Source organism: Tachysurus fulvidraco, chromosome 2 (assembly GCF_022655615.1).
Source record: "Tachysurus fulvidraco isolate hzauxx_2018 chromosome 2, HZAU_PFXX_2.0, whole genome shotgun sequence".
Taxonomy (NCBI): domain Eukaryota; kingdom Metazoa; phylum Chordata; class Actinopteri; order Siluriformes; family Bagridae; genus Tachysurus; species Tachysurus fulvidraco.
Window position 1 is genome coordinate 11,589,217 of NC_062519.1, and position 27,547 is coordinate 11,616,763.

Below are 27,547 nucleotides of genomic sequence, written 5' to 3' on the forward strand. Positions count from 1 at the left end.
GGCCAGGAAACTACCCAGCTTTATTTATACTTCAGTATACCATAGTAACATCCCACAAAAAGATCTAAAAAACAGTGAAGCAGCAGACTTTCATTCTCAAACTTTTTGGCCATGGCTGTATATCCCTTTGATCTAATGCTACATGCCATGGCTGTATATCCCTTTGAGCTAATCTTTTTTCCAGGATGCTTATTAACTTGCACCTACTTAAATCAGTCAAGACAAAACTTGGACTTGGACTACAAACTGTTAGACATAAGCTAAATTATTACTTAGTTTCACTTAATGGCAAGGTAAAGGCTATTTGCTGGTACCTCAAATAGTGACAGCTAAAGCAAGAGGAAGAGCTTTCTTTTCCAAAGCTGCACAGTTATAGAACAACCTTTTATTTGTATAGCACTGTTGACAATGGACAAAGACAGCTTTAAAGAAAATTTCAATTTATCTTTAATGAACAAGCCCGAGACAATGGTGGCCTAGATGGTTACTAGATGTAATTTGTAGGTGTTTGTTGTATCTTTGGACTGCAGTTGCCACAAACAATTTTGCACTCAAGTCTCTATTTGAGTAGTTCAAAAACATAGACTTGAACTAGAATGAATTTACTTGTTACTCATTTGCACTTTTTGTCCAGGGAGTAGACAGATTTAAAAGCGAAATTATTTTATAATCACACTGTCTGGTGGCACCCAGATGAGGACCGGTTCCTTTTAGAGTATAGTTACTCTCATGGCTTCGCCCCAATATTGTCTCAGGGAGATTTTTCTTGACACCATTATTTCCGGCTTGGTCATTAGAGATAAATCTTTACATTTATCCCTAATGACAAATTTTTAGCTAAAATATATGTTTTGTGACGTTGTCCAATGCTATACAAATAAAATGTATTGAATAATTGAAATATATTCAAGATTCTTTTTTCGTGGTCATTTTTAAGGATACATTTGCCTTTTTTTTTTTTTTTTTTTTACCAAATATTGTGTGTGCATGACCAAGTTTTAGTTTGGTCTCACAAATTGAGCACAATACATGATGTCACTTGTAGTTCTAATGATACTTCTTGTAGTTGTCACTGAATTTTGTGAAATGCTTTCAGAACAGGATACTTTCCTACAATGCTTCTCAACTTATTTGTATAGGTCAAAATCATCTTTTTCCCCTCCTTCATCACAAGTAACTTTTCTGTTTAGGGGGACAGTGTTCTCATGTTTCTAATTCCTGTCAAATTCCCATTTCAGACAGGAGGAACCTTTTTGTGGTGCTATACTTAATACTTATATTATACTTAATGTATTTTAACTGCTTGTATTATTTTTTATAATCCATCAACAGGCTAACAGGCTGTGCCTTTTTTTTTTTTAAAAAAAGTGTAAACTCATTTGTATTCATTAGGGAAACAGCTCATATTTAAAAACATGATCGCAAAATTTTTTCTTTCAGGAATGAACATTGTTGTTACATGTTTAAAGGATGTTTAATATTGCAAATATACTTTGGAGAAAACAAGTATTTATTATTTTACTTTCTCATGTTTTAATGCAATGTTTTTTCCTCATTAATAATTCTGCATGGTATTGTGTGATTTGTTTTCCTAAATTTGTCAAATGTCCTCATTGCACCTAAAATTCCAGGAAAAATGTTTTATATTTTGTACATTTGCAATAATGAAATGTATTATTGATTGTTTTTAAAAAAAATGATAGAAATCAATAAAGTTACTATGAGATTTTAAGCCTTCAAGGACTGTCCTTTCCATTTTATTTGCATCAGTAGCAACACAGACTGACAAAGAAAAATATAATTCATAAAAACTACTCCGTATCAAATCAGTTTGCTAAATTGTTAAAATGGCAAATTGGAAACAACATTCTATTACCAACATTTTTCACAGAAGTTCAAAAAGAAATAAAAAATATTTGTTTTTACAGATTTTAAAATATAGAAACTCAACCAAACTACATATACAACCACTGACATTTTAGGTCAATAAATTAAAACAAATATGACTGTATGACTATATAACCTTTTGCTAAACTTGGCTGACAATCTCTTTTTCTTCATACCATTTCACTGCTTTTCTCTCTGCAGTGCTTTGGGATACCTGAAACAGAGCAAACAAAAAAAAAATTTGCAAAACATATTCTTGCACAATACTGAGGAAATGCATTTAAAACACAGGGATGAATATTGTCTCAGATGCATATATTAATATTATAAGAAATATTATAATTATTATATATTATATATACTTTTATTTTTCTTCTTATTTTATTGATATGGTATTACCCTTTTACAGCAACATTAATAGAAACACCTGTTTTCCTGCTCATTCATGCACTTAAATCAATCAATCAATAATCAATCAGCAACAAGATACATGGTCAAAAATATGATTTTAGGTATCACAAGAGATGCTACAGATTTCATACAATCTGTACAAACAGAAATGTCCTGGCAAGTAATGATTTTGTAATGTTGATCAGAGAGGTTATATGAGAATGGCCAGACTGTAAATATAAAATAGGAATCTGTGGCTGCAATGGCTATAGGCTCAACATGGAATAATATCCTCAACTAAAATATTGGAAATACTCTGCTTGATCTTCTGCTGTTGTCACCAACAACCATGATGCTTGATGTGGGTTCCTAATAAAGTGGTTGATTAATGTATATGTGGTTTATAAAATTCATGTGTGTCAAAATCAAGTCAAGAGAATCAAATATGGCTTGTTTACTAATGGATATGCTAACTAGTCAAAAATACTTAAGAGTAAGTAAAATATTTTTTTTATTTAAATATATTATGTACTAAAAATTACCCCAACAGCTTTATTTAGAACACTGATCCATCTAAATAATTTATAATGGATGGAATACAGCAACTTCAGTACGTGTGTTAAGTGAAGTCACAGACATGTCACTTAAATAAATTCTGAAAACATATCCAAGGCATTTCCTGAATACTAAACCACACACAAGGAAACTTCCAGTACAGTGCAGAATCTGAAAACAACCAAGCTGAGTTTTTAACTAAGGCAATTTTCATAGATTCATAGATAAAAACGCTGAATGTGGGAAACTGTTTTTCTTGGAACTTTTAAATAATCTTTAAGAAATCATACTGGTTTGTAATGCTTGAAATTTTCTCCAAACATGGCTTCACAGACAGGCCTGGGCAGTGCCAGAATCCCTTGATGTGCACTTTCGGTAAATACCATCAGATAGAAATAGATCATAGATAGACGTTAAGCTGAGCTTGAGGAATTCTGTTTTTTGAAGCTCTCGGTTATAAAAGAAGATTAAAGATGTTTGTCTCTGACAGGTAATTAATTAATACTTCAATTTATGAAATTAAGTTATACTTTATTAAAACAACAGATACGTTATGAAAAATCAAAAGATAAACTAAATAAACTAAATAAATAGTCTAAATAAATCCCCCCCCCCACAAAATTCAGATGAACAAATTGCATAGAGAACCATTTAACACTATATTTGTTAAAATTAAAAGCTAGCTTAATTTGCAATCTTTGCTTTTACCATACGTTGTATTCTGTTAAATTGGTGGAAAAAAAAGATACCTGGGCCAATGTACAAGTTCTGGGGAAAAAAACAAAAAAAAAAACAAAACAGATTACAATGAATCTGCATCACTGATGAGGTTCAATACCACCTCATGGTTTAATAAATAAGTAAAATAAATAAACTATGCAATCAACAACAAAAAAGAACATTCATTGATAATTACATTATCAACCCACCTACCAAAAGAAACAGTATGAGATATTTCACCTGATCATGATTGGCCTGCTGATGAGAGAGTGGTGAGTCATGTAAGGGCAGGTTCCGAATGCGCACAGCACATTGTCTGTCTAAAGACTGTGGCCGCAGCTGGCAGCGCTGATGCCATGACTTCAGTTCGTCTGTGACCACCTGTCGTGGAAGAGCTTTGCCTGGGTGTCGGGGGTACTCTTTGAAGGATGGGGCACGAGATAGCTTCAGGTGGCAGGGGATCAGTCTGTCCTGTTGCTGATATAGTGGCACCTCATTGTACCAATGCTCATAGTGAACACTGGGGCAAGGAGAAGGCTGTCGTCTGAGATCCATTCTACTCCATTCCATATCATAGCCTCTTCCTTCATCTATATGTGCTCTGTAGAGCCTCGGGGAAATCTGAGCTAAGGGGTTTTTTGAGTAGGTATGAGTTACATAAGACAGTGAGATGTGATTAGGGTAGTGGTATCTGTGCTGGGTATGGCATAGTTGCTCTGGTTCATCTAACAGCTCCTGGCATGGTAAGCCAGTGTAGATTGGAGTCAACGAGTGCTCATAGTTACTGTCCTCTGCACTGGAGTGTTGTAGTTGGCTTCCCATCGGCAATGTTTTAGGAGAGTATTCTGATTCCGTCAAAATAATATTGGTCAGTCTTCGGGGACCAGGTGACCGGCCTCTTTCTCTCTCTGCATTTGTTGGATCACTAATGGGAACTCTGTCGAAGTGCAGAGAGTTATATCAATTAATATAATAGTCATCAAAATAAAAGTGTCAAGAATATAAAGATGTAAAAAAAAAAATGTAATGGTGATTTTACATGTGTAGCTCAATGTGTTTAATTCAAACACATTCTGTTTTGATAGAATGTGGAACTAGAGCTTCCGAGTGAAATCTAGTGCAGTTTGGTTCCACTGACTAAGTGATTTGACTCAACTTTGACTTTGAATTGACCCAACTGCAGGTCAACCAATTTTAGGTTGCAGGGAAAAATATATCAGGTTTAGTCTGATTTGGGCTTGACAAGGGACCAAAATGTTAAAAGCAATTTTTAAAAGCAGTCCTGACCGGAGGGACAACACTCTCTCTGCAGCTTCAGGTCTACCTCTCTAAAGAATTTTCCCATTGGGGGGGTTGTGGGGTGGGGGTGGGGGGTGTTAAATGACACTTTTCCACCGTAGGGATGATGGGTGTAATGGAATCAATTTGGAATGAACAGCCTACATATAACGATATTCAGTTCAGAAGAAACATTTTGGTGTGAGGCTTAATAACTTAATATTACTGTTCTGATGCCCCATCTACTTCTTTTACTTCCTTGTCATTGCATGTTGAACTTTTGTGACAGTAGCTGTTCAATATAGAATATACTTGAACTAATTGTGCTAAGCAATCCCGAACACTTTCTTGTCTCATTTACATGAAACTGCGTTTTTAGAGGGCTATTACTGTTTAGATCAGTAGTTTTGGTCAGTATGATCAAAAAGCATATGAGAGGTTTACCATTCAAATTTTGAGAATTCTATAAACTGACAAAAAGTATGTACAAATGTTCCCATTAACAAATCTCTTATGCTGACATACCTGGAGCTAGTACTACTGGAGTGAGAAGACTTCTGCTTCTGGTAAGGCTGATCAAGACTCGACTCCTTCCAAGGGGAATTCTGGATGGGAGCAGGGTCATACTCCAGCAAGGGGCTGTGACAATGGTCCAAATTCTGGAGAGGTGGTTGACGTTGGCTGGAACTTGGGTCAGAGGGATGAAACAGGGGACCAAATGAATTTAAATAAAGACGGGAAGGGCCTTGGGCCACTGAATAAAACTCTGTAATAGAGGGGGGTTTAGATGAAGTCATGGATGACTGGCTCATCAGTTCTTCTGAAACAAGAACAGGAAAGAAGTTGCTGTCAATAAATTATAAATATGTGTCAGCCACAAACAAATTTTTTTTTAAATAAAATAAATAAAATATATATATATATATATATACACACACACACACAAACTGACACACACACACACAGTTACTATATATATAAAACCACTTCGGGGTTCAAGTTTCGCGGCCTCAGTGCATGGCTGATTTTTCAAAAATATTCATCGAAAAATAAAAATAAAAACGGTTTCCCAGGATGCCAGACAAAGAGAGAAACTCTCTCAGTGGCTTTGTACATACCCACGGGCACTCAGACAAGGCACATGATTGGTTCCCGGCACGAGATCTGAGCTGATTGGCTGCGCAACAGCGCATCTTCTCCCAGCTTCTTCCCTTGTTGTATCTCGCCACTCTCGTTCACACTGTCAACTGTGTCTCGCGTATTGTGTTCGAAATTAACTTTTCGTTAAGCCCTTACAATGCCTCCTAAGCGCCATGCCCCTGCGAAAGATTTAGTTAGTTGCTATAATTTACTGCCATGTCAGCTACTGAGGCTATCTTTACAGCAAGAACGGTTAATAAGAACTAAAATAACCTAAAATCACAGAGAAATAAATATAGACAAATATAGACAACTTAAATGATTTTTTTTAAATTAATATATGACAAACTCTAAAACTTTTTCTGATGAAACCTTGTGAAATAGCTCTTTAAATGAATTGACCTCATAAAATAACCTTCTGTGGTCAGAAGGACAGTCCAACAGAATGTGTTTGACAGTAAGGGGAATGCTGCAGTACATGCACTGAATGGGGTCTTCTCCTTTCAGCAGGTATTCATGTGTCAGCCTTGTATGTCCAATTCTACATCTGGTTAAGATCACCTGATCGAATCTTGATTTCATAGGTATTAGAGACCTGTTAGTAATTTCAGGGTGTATTTCAAACAATTTGTTATTCTACCATGTATTCCATTCCTCTTGCCACTTATTTAATACATAGCCATTGATGATAGGTCTATATTCCGAGGGAGGAATTTGGCATCCAGTCACATTGTGCCTTAAAGCTTTTTAGCAGCTGTACCAGCTCGCTCATTTCCTGAAAGTCCAACATGTCCTGGAATCCAACAGAAATTTACATTATAGGATTGATTCTGCAGATGATCAACTTTGGATCAATCAACGGATGGTTATGCTCCAAGGATTCCATTGCTTGAAGGCACGATTTAGAATCCGTAAAAATTATAGTGTTCTTCAGTTGGAAATTATCAATGTGTTCCAAAGCTAAGAGTAAAGCACAGGCTTCAGCTGTGAAAATTGAGCATTCTTTTGGAATTCTAGTTCCATACTGTTGATGTCCAGTCACCATCGCTGCAGCTACGCCATTTTCCGCCTTTGATCCATCCGTGAATATTGGTAAGTGTAAGGGGTACTGACTTCTTATGTCCATATATTGCTGTCTATAAATATTTGGATGAGTCACACCTTTTCTCTGATGTCCTAAAGCCATGTTGATTACAGGTTTCTTTGATATCCAAGGAGGCAAGGAACTGAAGTGTGTTTGACGTAAGTGTGAATTAATACGAACGCTGAAAGGTTTGATGGATCTTGGTTTGCTCTCATACAACTGATCAAACTGAGGGTTAAAAACTGCAGAGTATGCTGGGTTATTTTCATTCGCTTTCAGTTTAATAGCATATTGAAGTGACAGTTTTAACCGTCTGTTTTGCAGCGAAGGTTCATTGGCTTTAATATATAAACTCTGCACTGGAGAGGTTCTAAACGCACCTAAAGCTAGTCGTAACCCTTGATGATGCACTGTATCAATTATTTGTTAATATGACATCCTGGCAGAGTCATAAATTATACTGCCATAGTCCAAACGAGATTGAATGAGAACTCTATACAGTCTCAGAAGAACGATGTAATCTGCACCCCATTTTGTATATGCCAAGACTTTAATAATATTCATAGCTTTCAGGCATTTGATTTTTAACAATTTTAAATGTGGGATAAAAGTCATTTTTGTTATCAAGAAGAAGACCTAATTAAGTTTTTCTTTCCTTAACAACTTCAATCTGATCTCCCTTGATTAAAAAGTTCTGGGTCATGATGCAGAGTTCGCTGAAGGCAGAAATGAATACAAACAGTTTTGGTTTTGGAAAACTTAAAACCATTTTCAGTGGTCCACTGGCCAAGTTTGTTAATACATAATTGCAAATGTCTTTCGATCATACTCATATTTCTCCCTCTATAACAGATGCTCAAATCATCCACATAAAGGCTGCAGAATATGTCCGATCCAATAACTTCCACAATGCTAATAATTTTGATACTGAAGAGAGTGACAGAGAGAATGCTTCCTTGAGGAACTCCAAGTTCTTGTCTGTGAATATTTGATAGAGTTTCCTACTTGGACTTTGAAGTATCTACTGGTTAAAAAGTTTGAAATGAAGATAGGAAGTCTTCCTCTAAAACCCATACGATGAAGATCTCTCAAAATCCCATACCTCCATGCTGTATCATATGCTTTTTCTAGATCAAAAAAGACAGCAACAACTCTTTCCTGATGAAACCATCCCTGATGTACTTCTCCAGTCGAATTAGTTGGTCCAGTGTGCCCTTACCACGCCTAAATCCACACTGGTAGTCAGTTAGTTGTTTCTTTGATTCCAGTATCCAAACAAGGCGGTTGTTAATCATTCTCTCCATGGTTTTACATAAGCAACTGTTAGGGCAATGGGTCTATAGTTATTTGGATCAGTGTGACCTTTCCCTGGTTTAGGTATAGGAATCACTGTTGCTTCCTTCCAAGAATCCAGTAGTTTCCCAGAAATCCATACAGTGTTGAAATTATCTAATAAAAGAGTTAAAGCACAGTAAGGTAAGTGCTTTAAAAACTGGTAGTGAATTTTATCTGGGCCAACAGCAGTATCATATGAACATTTTAAAGAGTTTATTAATTCTTCCATCTTGAAGGGTTGATTATATACTTCCATGTTATCGGAACAAAAATTCAGTTCTTTACATTCTTGCCGTGCTCGTCTGAAATTCAACCATTGATGAGTCCTTTTCAAAGTAGTCAGCTAATGTATTTGCTAGATCCATCTCCCTTGTCTGAAGTATCCCTTGTTCTTTAATATGCTGTATATAAGATTCACTCTCCATGCCCTTCATTCTAAGAATCATGTTCCAAATCCTCTTCGCGGGAGTATAACAGGTTACACTTGATAATAATTGTCTCCAACTCTGTTTCTTTGCTTGATTTATGACTCTACGAGCTTGAGCTCTGCAAATCTTGAAACGTAACAAGTTAGTCTCTGATGGGTGTTTATTAAAAGACCGTTCAGCCTTTTTCCGTGTTTTAATAGCCTTCTTACATTGCTCATTGAACCATGGGTTAGCTTTACTGTGAGACTTTGCTGATGTTTATGGAACTGTCTCATTTGCAATATCAATTAACTGTTGGGAGAAGGATTCTATGGAGCATTGATTGTCCCGGTTTGCAAGAACCAATTTTTCCCAGCACATAGTCTGAAACGAAGGCCAGTCTGCTTTCTCAAGTTGCCACCTTGAAGGCCTAATTTGGATACTCACTTGTGGAAATGTGGTGATAACTGGAAAATGATCACTTCCACAGAGGTCATCCAGACCCTACATGAGCAGTCAAGGTAGATATCGGCACTACATATCGTCAAATCAATTGCTGAATAGGTACCATGACCTGGGTGAAGATGTATCTTTGTCCCGTCATTTAGCAAACGCAAATCATTATTCTCTATAAAATTTTCATTCTTTTCCCTTTAACATCACATCGGTCTTCTCCCCATAAAGCAGTGGTCCCCAACCTTTTTTTCACCACGGACCGGTGAATGTTTGATAATTTTACCGCGGCCCGCTGGGGGTGGGTGGGGTCTATACAATTAAATTAAAATTAAAAATTTTAATTTAATTGTAATTGAACATGCCTTTTTAACTCTCTACAATGCTAAATCAATGAGAACCCTGACCTTGATGCAAGGAGACGGTTCCATCTGAGGTAATATGAGACAATGACACCCGAAGTGTGTTGCTTATGTCCAGTTTATTCCGTTGTTTTGTTTTGGTTGCTGTCACTGCAGAAAACCCCGTCTGTTTCGTAACTCATTTTTGCTAATTTGTGGGTTAAATTTGAGCAAACACAATATATACGTACACCAAGCACTGTTAAACACGAGAAAGTACCGGAGAACAGAGAGAAGAGCGATACACACCTCTCCACCAAAGCTACAATGCCACTGCCGCTTGCAGCCGCTCAGCTCCAGACGTCACCTAAACCCAGCCCGAGATCACGAAATTTTGCACATGCGCGGTATTGGTGCGGCTTTAGGTGACGTCTCTCAGCTCCCGGTTAACCTCTCGTCCATGAAAAGTCGCACAAACCCGAGAGAAATACACCACAGTAAATAAAATGGAAATAATTTAATGTTCCTTGGGCGGCCCGGTACCATTTGGTCCACGGACCGGTACCGGTCCGTGGCCCGGGGGTTGGGGACCACATGGCATTGGCAGTTGTGAAACACGCTTATCCAGTTCCTGAGGTAAAATGCTTTCACACGGGGGAATGTAAATAGAGCATACTGTTACTACTCTGTGGAGAGTAATTTGAAACGCTACTGCTTGAAATTGGGTATCCAACGCTATATGACTGTGAATTAAATTGTTTTTCACCAAGACCGCTGCTCCTCCAGAAGGCCGGTGGAGATTCGGACCACATTCGCACTGTACATTTTGAAATTTTTAAACCTCCAGGCATCTTCTGGAGATAAGTGGGTCTCCTGAATACAGCAGACAATTGGATTCAAATTCGCAGTTAATTGTTGTAATTCCGCAGCGTTGGCTTTTATCCCTCGACAATTCCACTGGCTTATAAGGTTACTTATCCTCAAGTGGGAAAGATGGGAGCAGGTCCTTTAATTTTACACTTAGGGGAGAGACTGCAGTTGCGACTAAGCATAGTCTCAGTCATTTCAATGTCTTTTGGATTATCTTTCTCTTGAGATCGACCTACGTCTTGACTTGAATGTGGAGCTACTGTGCTTTGGGATTTTTTCTTCACTTTTGAACCGCTTTGTTCCAGTTGTACATCTTGAACTTGCTTGGTTTGAATGTAAATGTTCCTCGTTTTTTGAGAATTCAAATTCTTTGTACCGCTTACGTCTTTGGGCTTATCTGTGGATATCCAAGTTAGATCTGTCTGACAACTACTGGTATATGTCTTCGGTATAACAGCAGCAGAATAAGACTTCTTCAGAGTAAAAGCAGGGAGTCCTTCAACCAATTTGCGAGCTTCAACATAGCTTACCTTCCTTGTGTGTTTCATTCTTTGTATTTCCTTCTCCTTAATCCACATTGGACAATTCTTTGATGAAGCTGCGTGATCTCCAAGGCAGTTTTTGCATTTAGAGGGCTTTGAACAGTCCAGTTCCTGATGCTCTTCACCACAATTCCAGCAAACCGGCTTATTTCTATATCCTGCAGAACCATGACCGAATTTCTGACATGTAAAGCATCTCAGTGGATTTGGTATAAATATATCCACAATGACACTTAGATATCCAAGTTTGATTCTTTCGGGTGGTTGAGGTTTGTTAAAAGTCAGGATGTATGTTCCTGTTTTGATCATTTGTCCATCCTTTTTGATAATAATTCTTTTGGTATCAATCACTCCCAGTTGTTTCAGTTCCGAGGTTATATCAGCTTCGTCCATATCCTGCAGCTCTCTGGTGCGGATCACGCCTTTGCTATTGTTCAAAGAAGGATGACAGAAGGCTTTCATATCTATACCAGCCAAGGTCGTTGCTCGCAGTAGATTGAGTTTGCTTTCCTAGCACAATCCACCAAGATCTGTCCAGACAGCAGCTTCTTGATATCTCTGACTGCTCCCGCAATTCCAGTTATTCCTTTTTGGATTGCAAAAGGAGACAGTTTGGTAAGGGGCATGTCTTTAGTCAGTGACTCCAGTAAAATAAATCTTTGCCAGTTTTCGTTATCAGAGGAGAAAATAAGATAAGTCTTTAGTTCAACCTCCAAATGCTGGTTCAGTAATCATTTTTTGGTGTTTTGTTTGTTCGCCATGTTAGAAGAATATTTGTTCATCATCCCTGCTCCTCACCCACCTCGGAGCCCTACAAAGGGATGTACAGAGCCGCGGACATCCACCGGATGTACATCAAGGATATAGAAATGGTATACTTGAGCATACAGACACGAGGTCCACAATACTCAATTGACCCTTCGCCAGCGTCTTCTGCGTCTTCTATACAGATGTTTGCAACCCAACCTATTTCCAGGGCGAGTCCTGACAAGCCGATTGATTGGGACGGGCCTTCCCAACCTCCCGTCTGGTTGACGTAGGAGCCAAAGTGATGTGTTGGTTAAGTGGAAGTCGCAACTAACCACAATCCTCAAGCACCAGGACATCTTCCTCGAGTGAGCCCAAGAGGAGGAGGAAGATGATGATCATCAGAGAAAAGGTCAAACTTAGGGCCAAACCTTCGCAGATTTTCACCTATCGCGAGGGGTTCCGGTCCCCATTAATCGTAATAAACGAGGGATCACTAATATTATATTATATATATATATATACATACACACACACACACACACACACACACCAGAGGTGGCAAAAGTACACACATCCTTTACTCAAGTAGACGTACAGATACTCATTTTTTAAAAGACTCCAGTAAAAGTAGAAGTAGTGACTACACTCTTTTACTCAAGTTAAAGTAAAGAAGTATGGGCTCTGACATGTACTTAAGTAAAAAGTCGCCGATACTACTACCTGTTTAAAGGAAAACAATCACATATAGCAGGAAAGGTCAGGTGACCCAATAATTTTGGAAATATAATGTATACCAAGTGCATCACCAAGGCCATATCCCAAACTGTATGGAGATTCCAACTCTGTCCTTGAAAACAACTAAAAATTATTGTGATGTTTTACAAATGACAAAATTAATGTTAATTAAATTAAGAACTTCGTGTTTTTTGAGTTAACACCAGGGGCGGTTCTATCTATCTGGAGGAAAGATTGAGTACAATTAGTATCTGGAGGAAAGATTGAGTACAATTAGTGTCCATGGTAACCAAGAAGTGGGCGGAGCAAACAGTTAACAGGGCAAGGCAGCAGACAGAATCAAAGGAAAACACAGACAGACTCATTACAATTATATATTATATGACTACTCTGGTAATAAGAATAGTGAAATTTCAATGCTTTTGGTTGCCATCTTTGCGTCTTTCTGCCAATTAACGTTATAGATAAAAGCCTCCGGCTCTGACTGCGCGTGCACGCTGCGCGTACCTGTGCTTTACCGTTCAAATAAAGCAGACAGCTGAAGACTCACTTTTGAAAGACTACAACATGCGCGTGTAAAAGTATGGAATAAAAGCAAATTTTAAAAAAAAAAACGCTCTTGGATCAAACTGATAAATAATTTTCTTTCCCATTGACGACATGTCCTGCATTTTAACATAATTTTTATTGTTTATTTATGAAAGTAAAAATTATCCTTATAGTTTTAGGGTGGCTGAGATTAGACAGGGGGCTGAAGCCACCCTAAAAAAAGGTCTAGAACCGCCCCGGTTAACACGCATTCGCCAGGAATCCTTTTTGACGCCGATTATTTCAAACATCTCCCTCATATATGGCCATGGGTGTTCAGGAATGTCCTCGTTGTTAGTTATTTTAACATCGGTGACTCCCTCTGGATTAACATTAGCCATTCCTTGTAGGCGTGCTGCTCATTGTTAGCTCCGCTATCCTTAGTCTATGGCTGATAGCCAGTAAATAATACAGTACACCAGTCACATGGTGAAAAAGCCACACAATGATAGGATGATAGGCTGGAAACAGCGCTCAATGAGAAGAAATAACACTAAAAGTAACGAGTCCGTTTTGAAAATGTAAGAAGTAAAAAGTACAGATATTTGTGTAAAAATGTAATGAGTAAAAGTAAAAAGTTGTCCGAAAAATAAATAGTGGAGTAAAGTACTGATACCAGAAAAATTTACTTAAGTACAGTAATGAAGTATTTTTTTTTCAGTACTGTGCAAAAGTTTCATGCAGGTGTGAAAAAAAATGCTGTAAACAAAGAATGCTTTAATAAATGGAAGTGTTAAATGTTTATTTTCATAAATGAACAAAAAACGCAGTGAATGAACAAAAGAGAAATCTAAATCAAATCAATATTTGGTGTGACCACCCTTTGCCTTTAAAACAGCAGCAATTCTTCTAAGTACACTTGCACACAGTTTTTGAAGGAACTCGGCTGGTAGGTTGTTCCAAACATCTTGGAGAACTAACCACAGATCTTTTGTGGATGTAGGCTCTCTCACATCCTTCTGTCTCTTCATGCAATCCCAGACACACTGGATGATGTTGAGATCAGATCTGTGGGGGCCATGCCATCACTTCCGGTACTTCCTGTTCTTTACGCTGAAGATAGTTCTTAATGACTTTGGCTGTATGTTTGGGGTCGTTGTCCTGCTGCAGAATAAATTTGTGGCCAACCATACACCTCCCTGCTGGAATTATATGATGGAAAAGTATCTGCCTGTATTTCTCAGCATTGAGAACACCATTAATCCTGACCAACTCTCCAACTCCATTTGCAGAAATTCTACCCCAAATGTTCAAGGAACCTCCACCATGCTTCACTGTTGCCTGCAGACACTCATTATTGTATTGCTCTCCAGCCCTTTGACGAACAAACTGCCTTCTGTTACAGCCAAATATTTTAAACTTTGACTCATCAGTCCAGAGAACCTGCTGCCATTTTTATGCACCCCAGTTCCCATGTTTCCGTGCATACTTGAGTCGCTTGGCCTTGTTCCCACGTCGGAGGTATGGCTTTTTGGCTGCAACTCCTTCATGAAGACCACTTCTGGCCAGAATTTGCCGGACATCTTCCGATTTCAAAGGGTAAAAAGCTTGATGTGTCTTTTATCTGCTGCACTAAGTTTCCTTGACCGACCACTTTGTCTACGATCCGCAACATTGCCCATTTCTTTGTGCTTCTTCAAAAGAACTTGAACAGCACATCCTGAAACCCCAGTCTGCTTTGAAATCTTTGTCTGGGAGAGACCTTGTTGATGCAGTATAACTACCTTGTGTCTTGTTGCTGTGCTCAATCTTGCCATGACATGAAACTGTCTTTCACAACCTCACCTTGGTAGCAGAGTTTGGCTGTTCCTCACCCAGTCTTAAGCCTCCTACACAGCTGTTTCTGTTTCAGTTCATGACTTCAGTTCAACCTACGTGTGACACCTGTTTGGTATAATTGGTTGATCATACACCTGACTATAATATATAATTATATACAAAATCCCTGAATTTGTGCAAGTGTACCTATAAGAATTGATGCTGGTTTGAAGGCAAAAAGTATTTTTCTTTTGTTTGCTCACTTTGCATTTTGTAAATTGACAGAAATAAACACTCATTTATATTTCTGAAAGCATTCTTTGTTTACAGCATTTTTTCACACCTGCCTGAAACTTTTCAGCTGCCTGAAAAATGTTCCATTTCTTTGAATAGCACATGTATTATTATTATTATTATTATTATTATTATTATGTAAAAAACAAAATGTATTTTTAATTCAGCTTGGCAGTTGTAGCATCCTACTGTTCATACTATAAAAACATCATAAGCCTTACGTTTTTGTCTTACATTTGCCATTGATGTAATCAAATACCAAATATTACTTGTCTTATATAGAAAATGAGTCAAACAAATACAGACACAAAAAATAATCCTCAGAATAATGGCCTGGTCACTAGGTGATGCACATAGGAGTTGTTCACTTTTGTGATCAGTAAACCACTCTCGCACCCATCTAGCATAAGTAGTGGGTCTAGGGAATGTCATGATATTGTAGCCCAAGCTATCACTGATACACCCCATGCTTCACTCTGGGCATATAACAGTACAGGCCAGACCTTCAGATCGACAGCAGAAGATCTGGAATCCATAGCAGCATTTACTGGCCATAGACCAAATCAAGATGGCATCTGACTGACATGTAGCAACTAATCACCATTAAATATGCCAGCATTAAATCTGACTGGGTGTTCTGTAAACTCTCCAGATCGTTCTGAAAAATAAACAAAAACTACAAGTAATTAAGTAAGCAAAGCAATTTACCTTCGTCTAACACTGCAGAATCTGACAGTGAACTGTTATCTGAAAAGCCATGATCTGAAAACACAAGCATTAGTATTATTATTAAAGATGATATAGCACATAATGGAGTTCAGAGATACTAGAGACTAGAATCATGAATGATTGAGTATTGAAGTAAGCAATAATAGGTACACTGACAGAAAGAGTCCTTATGTTTTTGTGTGGTTATACTAGGTAGTGGTGAGGAGTGGCTGTGTTTGAGACGTAGTTGGAATATGGAATCTTGGAGCTCCTTAAGTTTCTGCTCCTCATGCTTGCACTGTTGTACTCTGCTTTTCTTTACTGCTTTGCTCAGGTGCTCTTCATGGCACAGCCTGTGTGCTGCTATGTAGATCTGTTGCTGCAGTGCCAGTTTAGCCTCCACTGAGCATAGCTCTGAGTCCTGAAGCATAAATAAAGCTGATTTATAATTCAATTCAAGTTTAATTTGTAAAGTGCTTTTTACAATAGACATTGTCTCAAAGCAGCTTTACAGAACATAACAGAACACAAACATAGAACAAAAGGTTAATATAAAGAATAATAAAGATTAATAGACTACAAAATTCAAGATTATTATTAGACATATATTTAGTTCACAATGTGTTTTTATCCCCAATGAGCAAGTCTGAGGTGACTGCAGCTGTGGCAAGGAAAAACTCCCTTAAATTGGTAAAGGAAGAAACCTTGAGAGGAACCAGACTCAAAGGGGAACCCATCCTCATATGGGTGACACTGGAAGGTGTGATTATAAATATACAGTCAAACAAATGTTGTATTGGTGTAAAGATCACATGGAGTTCATTTAATATTACCACAATCCAGGTTTGAAAAAAAATGAGTATTTGACCTTGCAATGTTTATAAGAATAAGAATTCATATAATTATTTTAACATAGCTCTTAAGAGTCTGTGGGAGATATTTAAGGCAAGGTATTGAGAATTTGGTTTTTTTGTACCTCATTGCTGTGCAGGATGCTATGCTCATCCAACTTAAAAGCAGCCCCAATGCGTTTGCGTATCTGTGGAGGTTTCTCTCCAGGTAACAGAGGGTAGTTTGAGCACAAATGTCCAGTGAGCTCCTATAAAAATCAGAAGAACTATTATTGCATTATAGTCACTGAGCAAATTAAAACAGTTAAAAAAAAAAAATACACATTTCAAGGCATGCTTCGACTTGTAATTTCATATTTTACATAATTTCATACTTCACACCCAAAGGAGCATAGCTGAAACGTAACAGAAACTTTTGCAGCGGTATATAAAATAACAGGTTTTTGGAAATATGGCTTTAACAGGAGTTCCTGCTTATCCTGTATGAATCACTTCATTCAGTCCAGTCAGGTCCAGACAAGTTTGTGTTCTCACCCACTGCACAATGTGAAGGTAAAACGCACAAATTATATGAAGAATTTATTTTTTCATCGTGCTTCATAAGGCAATCCTCCTATGTTTGAGGCATATAGAGTAATGCTTGTTTTATATATCTCTCTAACTGTTGAAGTAACCTTCACAAGGCTAGCTTAGGGGAACCACGTAAGGGGTGTGTCTGTTAACAGACTGTCAGTCACTAGGGAATGACTTCAGTCCTTATTGTGACAGAGGGCTGACGAATCATCAGAGACAAGCCCATGCTATTGGAGAGTTAATTCTTACAAAAATCAAAGCTTCAAAGTAAAGAAACACATTTTACACGAAAAACAATTAACTAAAAATATTTTATGTTGACTGTTTTCTGTACTTTAAAATTTCTTTGTACCTTTGGTCACATATAGTAGAATGTCAGTTGTGTGCACGTGTGTGTAGTTATTACTCACAGCCTCTCTAATACAGAGTTTCTTCAGCTCTAGAATACACAGCTCAAGTCTGTCCTGTAATGACTGCCTTTTTAACTTTACAGCCCGAGTGTGTGTACTCACATCCTTGTTTTCAATAATAGGACTATCTAGTCCTACAACAAACAAAGAAATAGTCAAAAGTCAAATTAAAGTAACATCAGATGCTTATTCAAATATGACAGGCTCAGAAATCTTGCAATATTGTTTACAAGACTAATGCTATATATATATATACACACATACATACACACACCATATAAATGCAGTTTGAAGAGTTTTTAATCTTCCCAATAAATTGGCAGGGTTAACATTATGAACAGTCCCAAAATTATGCAACTGCTTGTTGTATATAAATGATTGTGCCTACCGGAATTCAGAATAATCCCACTGTCTGTGTCACTGATCTCCTCTTTGGCCTCCATGTCTGGAACTCTTCAATTCTAACACTATGTTTTCAATGTATAAAACAAAGCAAGTGATTATATATATATATATACACACACACACACACACACACACACATACATACACACACACAGACATGTATACACATGTATGTGTACATACACACAAAGTACAGAATTATATTTAAATGCATAGAAATGAAAAATTAATTTAGTAGCTGTTGCCAAGTCACTTAAATCTACTAGCATGAAAAGGAGCTCCTGACCCTGAGCCACAGGGGTCAAAGCATATTGCATGGTATGTCAAGCAAACAATGGCTTAGTGGGGCTGCTTGAAATCCCTCTCTATCTGTGTCTCCAACAGTCATGCTTACTCAATGGCTCTGAAAAATTCAACAAAATTAACTTGCTGGAAAGGGCTTTTATTATTTTATTTATCTAATCAGCAACAAATAAGGATGCCCATAATATGAGTTCAACAGCACGATTTTCTAATTCTGTGACAATTCTACATCATTATTGCATTTTTTTTTAACTGAGCTTAATTTTTATACTATAAAATACTATCTCTCTCATTTCATCATAGCTACAAAATTACAGTGAACCAGATGTACCAACATTTGGTTTACAGGTCAGTGAAAATATCTGTTAATTTCTCGTCTGGCAGATTGTGTCTTGAGCAAATAGTTATATCCACAGCTGGGAGAATGATTAATGACAGTGAGTGCTTTTTATCAGTGATATCACTACACATACATATACAAAAGTTATTATTGTGAAATCATTTCTCCCTATGAATCTTAAAGGTTGAACAGACTGTCTTAAGGTTTTATAAGATAAACTGAATTTAAAAAAGCTACCCTGACATATCACACATTTTGATGTGTGTCTATAGTATAGTAAAAGTGTAGTGAAGTACACAAAGTCCCAGAGAAATCTGTTCTTAAATTAACAAAATTTCCTGTCAGATATTATAAAAGCATTTTTACTTACAATTTCACAGATCATTAAAAGTAAAAGAAGAATAAAGAAAACCATGAATTCACTTCCAGATGAAGGTACAGAAAGCAAAGCAGTTCTCTCCACTCACTGCTTTGTAGGTATGAGTCAGATTGACTCCTTTATCCAGGTTGCCATATCTGCATGAAAAATTCACCCCAAATTGCCATTTAAGGAAGCTTAAAACAGCCAAATTTTCAACAGTAAAAGAAAAGCAGCAGTTAAATATTTTGTGTTTCTTAATCAGAATCACTGTAAATCCCTTTATGTAACCAAGCATGATCTAATGTAAGCAAAATAGCCAACTCCAACCAGACTACAAAAAATATCAACCTGCCACAGAAGCTAAAAGGTACTCAATTTCTACGTAAAAGCTCACACCTGGCAACACTGCCCTTGAGCGCAATTAGGGAGTGTCAAGCACACACCTGTGTGAACAGTGACACACATGGGTGCCTTAAGCAAACCGGTAATGGCTTGTTTTAGTGTTGTTTTTCTGACACACAGGTATAACAGCTGAAGGTGGCATCTATAAGAATACAAAGAAATCATAACACATTTTTTCGTTTCATTGAATAACTTGCATAAAGAAACCTTACGATTCCAAACACATTTAAGAATGTCCATTTTTATAATCTTCTTTGGCAAAAAAATCGAGAGTAGTGTGAGACTTGCAGTAATGTCTGAAAACACTAAGTGTCTCCACATATATTTTTTATAGATTTTAAATAAGAAAGGCTGATTGACATTATCAAATGTGAGCAAAGCAGATTTAATAACCTGAAAACTACAGTGGATAAGAAATGTCTCATAGGAAATAGTCTTAAACAATAATCTTAAACAAACTGCTCTACTGACTAAGGTCATGTATCAATAGCTTGTTGCAATACACAGTGTAATATAGTATACAGTTTAACTTTATTGTCATTGCACATGAAAATTTAGTTGGGCATTTACGTCACAAAAAAAACAATAACAAATGTTACTGAAAAAAATGGAAATGAACTTAGCTTTATAAGTTGCAACAATTATGCAAAAGTGTTCGTTTACATTAGCACAATGACTCTTGGTTAATTAATAAATTTTTTTGTATTAGCTATTTTCTTTTTACTACAGGATGCTAATAAGCTATAACCACCTGTGATATCTGTAATACTTTATAGTTTTTATTTATCTTATTTATTTATTTATTTATTAGTTTAACATTGTAATTCAATGTCTTGTTAACTTACCAAACTCAGAATTTAACTGTTATAATTATGCATTTTTATACGCATACATTGAAATACGTTTTAAATTCCGTTAGTTGTAATATTTTGCTTGAAAGTTGTTTAGAAGTTTGAGGTTTTTTTTTTAAGGCTAATAACTAAATAAAAATAAATAAATAATTTAAAAAAAACAAGGTGTTTGTCATGTGTGATGCTTTACTCTATGTTATGCATTGCTCTATTTTACTACTTTTTTTAATTAATTTTATCATGTTTATGTCTGTTATTATTCTTTAAGTTAACCATAGCCCTAACATTTGTGTACATTTTTACACAATCTTTATAAGCTGTGCTAGAATGTTTGTGCGAGTGAGCAGGAGAAGACACAAAAATCGTGGGAGCAGGACAGCAATTTAAATGCCTCTTCTCAATTTAAGTGCCTCTTCTCAGTAAGAGGAGACACTGGTGAGCTTTCATTGCTGGAACTGCTGGTAAACTAAGACAATTCCTCAGTGATGTGGATCCCCAGGAACTGATGACACGTTCAACCATCATCACGTTGAATTGTATAGGGGTGTGACTTTAGTAGGTTCCTAAAGTCCACAAGTTCATTGGTCTACCTGGTGCTAAGGGGCAGGTTATTGTTAGCACACCATTAGCCAGATCTTCACTGGCTAAGAACAAAATATTGGGCTGTTCTGAAGTGTTCTTCTATGAGCCCTGATATAAATCCTATTGGACATATGTGGAAAAAAGCTGAAACATGCAGTCTGGAGAAGGCACCCTTTAAACCTGAGAAAGCTAGAGCAGTTTGTTCATGAGTGAGCCAAAATACCTTTTAAATGGTGCAGAAGTCTCATTGAGAATTACAGAAATCACTTGATTGCAGGGATTGCCTCAAAAGGCAAAAGATATTAAGTTAAGGGTACCAATGTTTTTGCTCAGGTCAGTTTCATTAGTGCTTCATGCTTCTGTTGGAACACAATTTATTATTTATTTTCATTACTCAATTTTCAGTAAATTTTTATTTATTATTACTTTCGTCAGTTTTAAGATATTTCAGTGACCATTCTTTCTTTACTGGAAGTGTACAAACAATTTTGTTTTGTTTGTATGTTGGATCCTCAATTCTGCTGTTCCTTTAATACACAAATTGGTGTACAAATTGGTCCAGTGTGGTTGGAAGGCTGGATTTTAGGTGTGCCAGGACTAACCACTCAAAGCACATTTTTCAGATAGATGTTTTATTTAAACCCCAGATCAAATGTGAAAAATTTTAATTAATTAATAAGCAAGCTCTTGATGAAATTGACCTACACTTGATTTGCAACTAAATATGATCATACATAGCTGTGATGACTAATGGCCAATGTGATGTTTCTTTAGTGCTGCATCCTAGGGCTGGGCAATTAATCGAAAAGTAATCGAAATCGACATTCAGAACCTATAATTGATCAAATTTTTTCAGGTCGATTATATCGATTACTTTCCCATTAAAAACACTACCGAGTGTGGAGTCACGTGACCCCGCTCCGTTACGTTATTCCGCCGACATGTCGAGCATGGAGAGCTTAAACACTCAGACAACTGAGCAACAAGAGCAGCTTGTACCAAAGAAAAACGCAGTCTCTGTCGTTTGGACACATTTTGGCTTCAGTAAGGATGACATCGAACAAAATGAGGTCAGATGTAGACACTGTAGAAAAACAGTTTCGATGCCCAAAGGTAACACCACCAATTTGTTTCAACACTTGGAGCGCAATCATGTTACTGAATATAAACAGTGCATGGCTCAAAAAAAACAAAAAGAGACTGAGAAGCGCCCAGCAACAAGTGCCTCCGCAAAGCAGATAACAAATGCATTCACAAATGCCACACAGTATGAGAAGAGTTCAAGAAGATGGAAAGAATTAACTGGCGCTATGTTATTACATCGCAAAGGATATGACTCCCTTGGCTACAGTGGAGAGAAGCGGGTTTAAACACCTCGTTAAAACTCTCGACAGAAGATACACTGTGCCATCGCGATCACATTTTTCTAAAACTGTGCAAGACATGTTGGAAAAATGTAGCTGCTGAACTGAAAAATGTTCAACACTTTGCAGCCACATCTGATCTCTGGTCAAGTAGGACGATGGACCCATTCTTGAGCCTTACTTTGCACTACATTGACGACGATTGGAAGCTGCGCCAGAGATGCCTTGAGACGGCATATTTTCCAGCCGATCACACGGCAGATATGATTGCGCAAGGTCTGAAAGATATGCTTTCTGAATGGGACCTCGCGGAAGAAAAACTTTCAGATATTATGACAGAAAACAGTGCTAATGTTGTCAAAGCTGCTGCGCTTAATGGATGGATACGGCAGCAGTGTTTTGGACACCAACTACACCTTGCAATTGGTAAGTACACGTCAGCTTAATTAAATATAATATAAATATATAAAATTGGGCATATCTGGCTTTTACTATATTCTGGCTACGCTAAATTTGTTCATAAAGCACCTTTATAAATGTTACAATATGCTTATTACAATTACAATGTTAAGTTCACATTACAATGTAACAGAACACTCTTCAGGACCTCGCTCCCTTTTTGCAGGTTTTTCGCCTACATGACCTACCCAACAAAAAGTGGTACAGCTCCCACATACTTTGACATACAGGGGTGAGCCTGGTCTCATTGGAAAGACGAGATTCTCTAGTTTCAGAAATTTTCAAGTTTTAGATTGATTCTAGGCCTTACTGGCACAAAGTTACAGAGGCTAGAATGGAAGGTTTTCATTTCCGCCTGGGTTGTTTACCTGATAAACTGATTAATCTTATTTTTCTGGAACATGTTACGGACCAAATAACAACTGAGGGTCATAGCCACATGTCTTGGTGTTCACCAAAAAAATTTCAAGTCAAAAGACCCAAAAATGGCTTCAATAAAGATATTTTTCTACGGACATGGTCGTCTGGTGCAGCATTTTTGTGTACTTGTTTACTGTATAACTTTGAATTAAAAGTCTGCATGCTCAGTTTAAAAGTCCTAAAACAAGCAGAGACTCTCTGTCTACTACTCTGCTGTGAAAACAGGCCTGTAACTTGACACCCTGAGCTGTGAGAGTGACAAAAGGTCAAGGATTACGCAAGAATTCTTCTGCGCAGCTTTTTCACGCAGATCTAGGGAGCAGAGAGGGGGGTTGCAGCATATCGTTGGAATCGTCTGCTTATTGGCTAAAGAGCTGTATAGGTCCCAGCCCATTTCATTGCTATTGGAAGGAGTAATTGTCAGTCAAATGCGGGTTCCCAAAAATGATGTCATGACATCATTGGCTTCCCAGCCGTCTATCTCTGCAATACAAGCACCGATTGGCTCAAGTGAGGGCTTGTTTGATTCGTTAGGTCCTGGGCTATAAACATGATGTAAATTTAGAATTTTTGAGTACCCCAATCAGAAGTTAGAGTGGCAAAACAAGATGATGGCGCACTACTGTTTCCAGTTTTCAGAACACTAACGGAATATTTGCGGCGCGACCAAAGCGTTTTGGATTTAAAGGCTTACAGATTTCAGTTCCTTGGATCTGTGTGGATTATTGTGGATTATTTGTTTTGGAATATATTACCCCAGTGAAGAAAGGGACGTGTCTAAAGGTAAGGGAAAAACCGGTCTAGCGCCACCTAGGTCAGTTTTCTCCAACAAATTTTTCTAATAGTATGAAGGCTGTGAATCATATTATGCTTTGTGTGTGGGCTTAAAAAAATATTGAGAGTATAAACTTTACTAGGTAAATAGGTTTTTTCGTGTTTTTAGAGGATTTGATGCTTTAAAGATGAAATTAAGCTTGTTTCTGGGTCATCCCCTTGTGGCCACTTTGACTTCCGTGCCGTGCACGGCACGGCGACCCGTAAAAAGTTAAAGTAAAAATCATTGTGTTGTAAAAATGTGTTGTTAATCTGATATTATTTAAGAAATATAAGTGGCTCGTTAATTTTGGTACTTTTAAAGCTTCAGGTATAAATAAAATATTGTCAATAATAATAAAAAATTATTAATTTTGTGTGTTTCAGAAAATGGATTGAAAGATCAACGTGTGACACGTGCAGTGAGGGTGTGCAAAAACATAGTCAGTGCTTTTTCCTATAGCTGGAAAAAAAGAATGCATTAATGAAGGTGAAACAAGAACTGAACCTGCCACAACATAAGCTAAAAAGAGCATGCGTTTACCAGATGGGGATCGATGCAAATGATGATTGCAAGAGTCCTCCAACAAAGGAAAGCTATTACACAGGTCCTTTCTGAAGACAAAAAATCCAGGCACCTTGTTAAATCGTGGGCTGACCTGGAGGTCTTAGAGGCTGTCAGCAAGGCTCTTTCCCCTTTGATGGAGTTCACAGACGCCTTATCAGGGGAAGAGTATGTGACCAATTTCATTTGTAAAGCCTGTACTGCACATCCTCAAGTCACGAGTGCTTGCTGAGGAGAAGGATGATGTGGAGCTGACTAAAACTATCAAAACCAGCATTCTCAGGTACCTTAAGGAGAAGTAATCAGATCCTATCACAGAAGAGCTACTGGACACAGCCAGTTTTGTTGATCCCAGATTTAAAGCTACCTACAATTCTGCTGACAATGTCCCCACCATTCAGGAGAAAGTGAAAACAGAGATGGAGAAGATGTCAGAAGCTGAAGTCTGCAGAGAAAGTCAGATTACTTCATCAGCAGTAGCAAAAAAGCAAAAGAGGTCATTAGGAAGCTTTTTTAAAGGGAGTGAGGCAACACCTTCAGCTACACCCACTCTGTCGCTTTAGCAATCGCTAGAAGAAGAGATGAGCAGCTATTTGTGTCCCCTATGCTAGATACTGTAGTGAGGCAAATTGGACTGGTGGAGGAAGCATCATGTACACTTTCCCACTCTAAGTAAGGTGTCAAAAACGTATCACTGCATACCAGCTACTAGCTCCCCATCAGAGCGGGTTTTCAGTTCAGGCGGAAACATTGTTACATGCTTCAGGTCCTGAAACCTGAAAAGGTTAAGATGCTCGTGTTTCTTAGTAAGAACTTAGAGTAAATTCAAGATCACTAAGATCACCTCATGCAACAGTGTTTAAGAGAGTTCTATTTTCATTACAACAATCTGTTGTTTACATTGATACATTGCACATTAAAATATTTGGTTGCAGAAGATGCAAGGAATGCATCGTTTAAAATATTATTTACAGGATATACAAGAGTTATTTTATTTAGAAGAGATACTGCTTATTTTCTACTTTTAATATGAAAAACATTGAAAATTATTTATTTTGTTTCCAAAAGTGCAAGTTATTTATATTTAATACTTTTTTTTATAAGAACAAAGTGACTGTTCGTTTTAGGCAATGTGTGCCTTAATTTCAGTTGTTCAACACTGATGTTCAATAAATAATCATAGATAGTAGGTAGTGTGTGTTTCCTTCAATTATTTTAAAATCAACCCTTCATTCAAAAATCTCTCACTTGTAATATGTGAGCTTGTCAGTGAACTATGAGGACAAAAAAATAATAAAATAAAGCAATCGTTCATTAATCGTAATCGAGTTAAAATTAATCGAGATTTTGATTTTAGGTCATATCGGTTCCATCATAGGTCATATCGGTTCCATCATAGGTCATATCGGTTCCATCATAGGTTCCATCCCTAGATGAAACCCAAGCCTGCCTGCCTCAATGCCTACCAGTCAGACACCTTTTCACAACCTGACACCCTGTACCTACTGCATTTCATTTACATTTCCAGCATATAGCAGATGCCCTTATCCAGAGTGATTAAGATTTTATAAAATTTTATACAACTGAGCAATTGAGAGTTAAGGGCCTTGCTTAGGGGCCCAGCATGGCAGGGGATTCAAATTCACAGCCTTCTACCACTTACAACCTTATACATGCTACAGTTTGCATACTGACCCGGGACATCATTGCACACCTCCATTAAACAGCCCTTATCCATCTGGACAGCAGAAATTATGTTAAAATGCCCTTTGCACCACAATTCCCTAGATACTCACCTCTAAGTTGGAGGTCCTAACACATAGCCAAAGCATAAATCAATTGATCTCTTACAAACAGGCCGCAAAACATACAGGTGGGCAAAACATATCTCATCCTCTCTCACCCTGGTGCTCCGCAAGAGTTGTGTTATGAGCCCCCTGACATACTCACTGTACACACATATGACCGCATGGCCACTTCCAATTCCACCACAAAGTTTGCTGACAACACAGTTGTGGTGGGACTGATCTGCATAACGTACATATGATTGTTGGTTTTAAAAAATTTGAAACGATTTGTTTAAACAATTTTCTATAACTGTTATTGTTAAATAAATCACTGCAACAAATGTCTAGTGTAATTTATTCGGGTTTCTGTGGGGAACAAATCTCGCATACATTCTAGATCCGCACGACTTTACAGTGATAGGTAAACGAGGAAACTAAAGAAATGACTAAGTTCCTGATTTAAAAAAGTTCCCGATTTGACTATAGCTTTGACTAGTCTACAAATAAATGGCATCCTTTCATATCCAAAATGTGTGATTTGTATTGTACTTATTGTAAAAGCATATAGGCAGTGCATGTGGTATAACTAATTGCTAAGTCATTTTATAGACCCACTGTTAAAAAATGCAAAAGATTGTAGTCTCTTAGTACATTTCATAGTATCTGCTTACGCTCTTATTATCAACAGAGACAAACGCTTACTTACCACCTGCACTCATAACGTAGATTCACGCTGAACCTTAATGGAGTTTCACATTTGAACATACAATCATATGTTATATCTTATCCACGTTTTACAGACCATCGCATTCCAGTTTTGTTGTAAGTAGGACTCTGAAAATAGACGATACCAAACTACACACTGCAGGGGGCTGGTTCATTCTCTGCCACCTACATTACGTACTTTGTATTTTGAAGCCGACAAACAACGTGGTCATTACTGACTTTAATTTATTCACAAACTACTGACCTCAGTTATTTTCCACGATTTTGTAAAACTTTCAATATGTGGAAGACTGCCCCCCATACGCTCCCAAAGTGGTATTTTCCTAACTGTTCACTAAAACCTTTCTCAACATTAGAAAGTATGGGGTTTGGACAGTACGATTAAAAGTTACTTCTTCATCTTTAGCGAACCTTTAACATCTCATAAAGTCACAAAAAACTTTATTGTAATCGCTTAAATGTTGATTTGCCCGTTGCCGAATTGGGCTGAAAAGAATGTG

The 27,547-nt window shown here is 37.4% G+C and overlaps 1 protein-coding gene across 6 annotated transcripts; it reads right to left on the minus strand.

Annotated features, from left to right (window-relative positions):
- Window positions 1-1,721: 1,721 nt before the first annotated feature.
- inavab (innate immunity activator b) lies at window positions 1,722-27,184 on the minus strand. 6 transcript variants are annotated; one of them, XM_027147046.2, is made up of 10 exons: window positions 27,028-27,184; window positions 18,058-18,136; window positions 17,670-17,803; window positions 16,812-16,934; window positions 16,007-16,256; window positions 15,836-15,889; window positions 5,356-5,650; window positions 3,793-4,489; window positions 3,582-3,600; window positions 1,722-2,101 (listed from the first exon to the last, which is right to left on the minus strand). In XM_027147046.2, the coding sequence occupies exons 2-10, from the start codon at window positions 18,110-18,112 to the stop codon at window positions 2,058-2,060; spliced, it is 1,671 nt and encodes a 556-aa protein (XP_027002847.2). In that variant the 5' UTR covers window positions 18,113-18,136; window positions 27,028-27,184; the 3' UTR covers window positions 1,722-2,057. The 6 variants fall into 6 exon arrangements, with proteins under 6 accessions (XP_027002847.2, XP_027002848.2, XP_027002846.2 ...); XM_027147047.2 differs by lacking the exon at window positions 3,582-3,600 and having other exon boundaries at window positions 16,046-16,256; XM_027147045.2 differs by lacking the exon at window positions 3,582-3,600 and having other exon boundaries at window positions 16,013-16,256.
- Window positions 27,185-27,547: the final 363 nt, after the last annotated feature.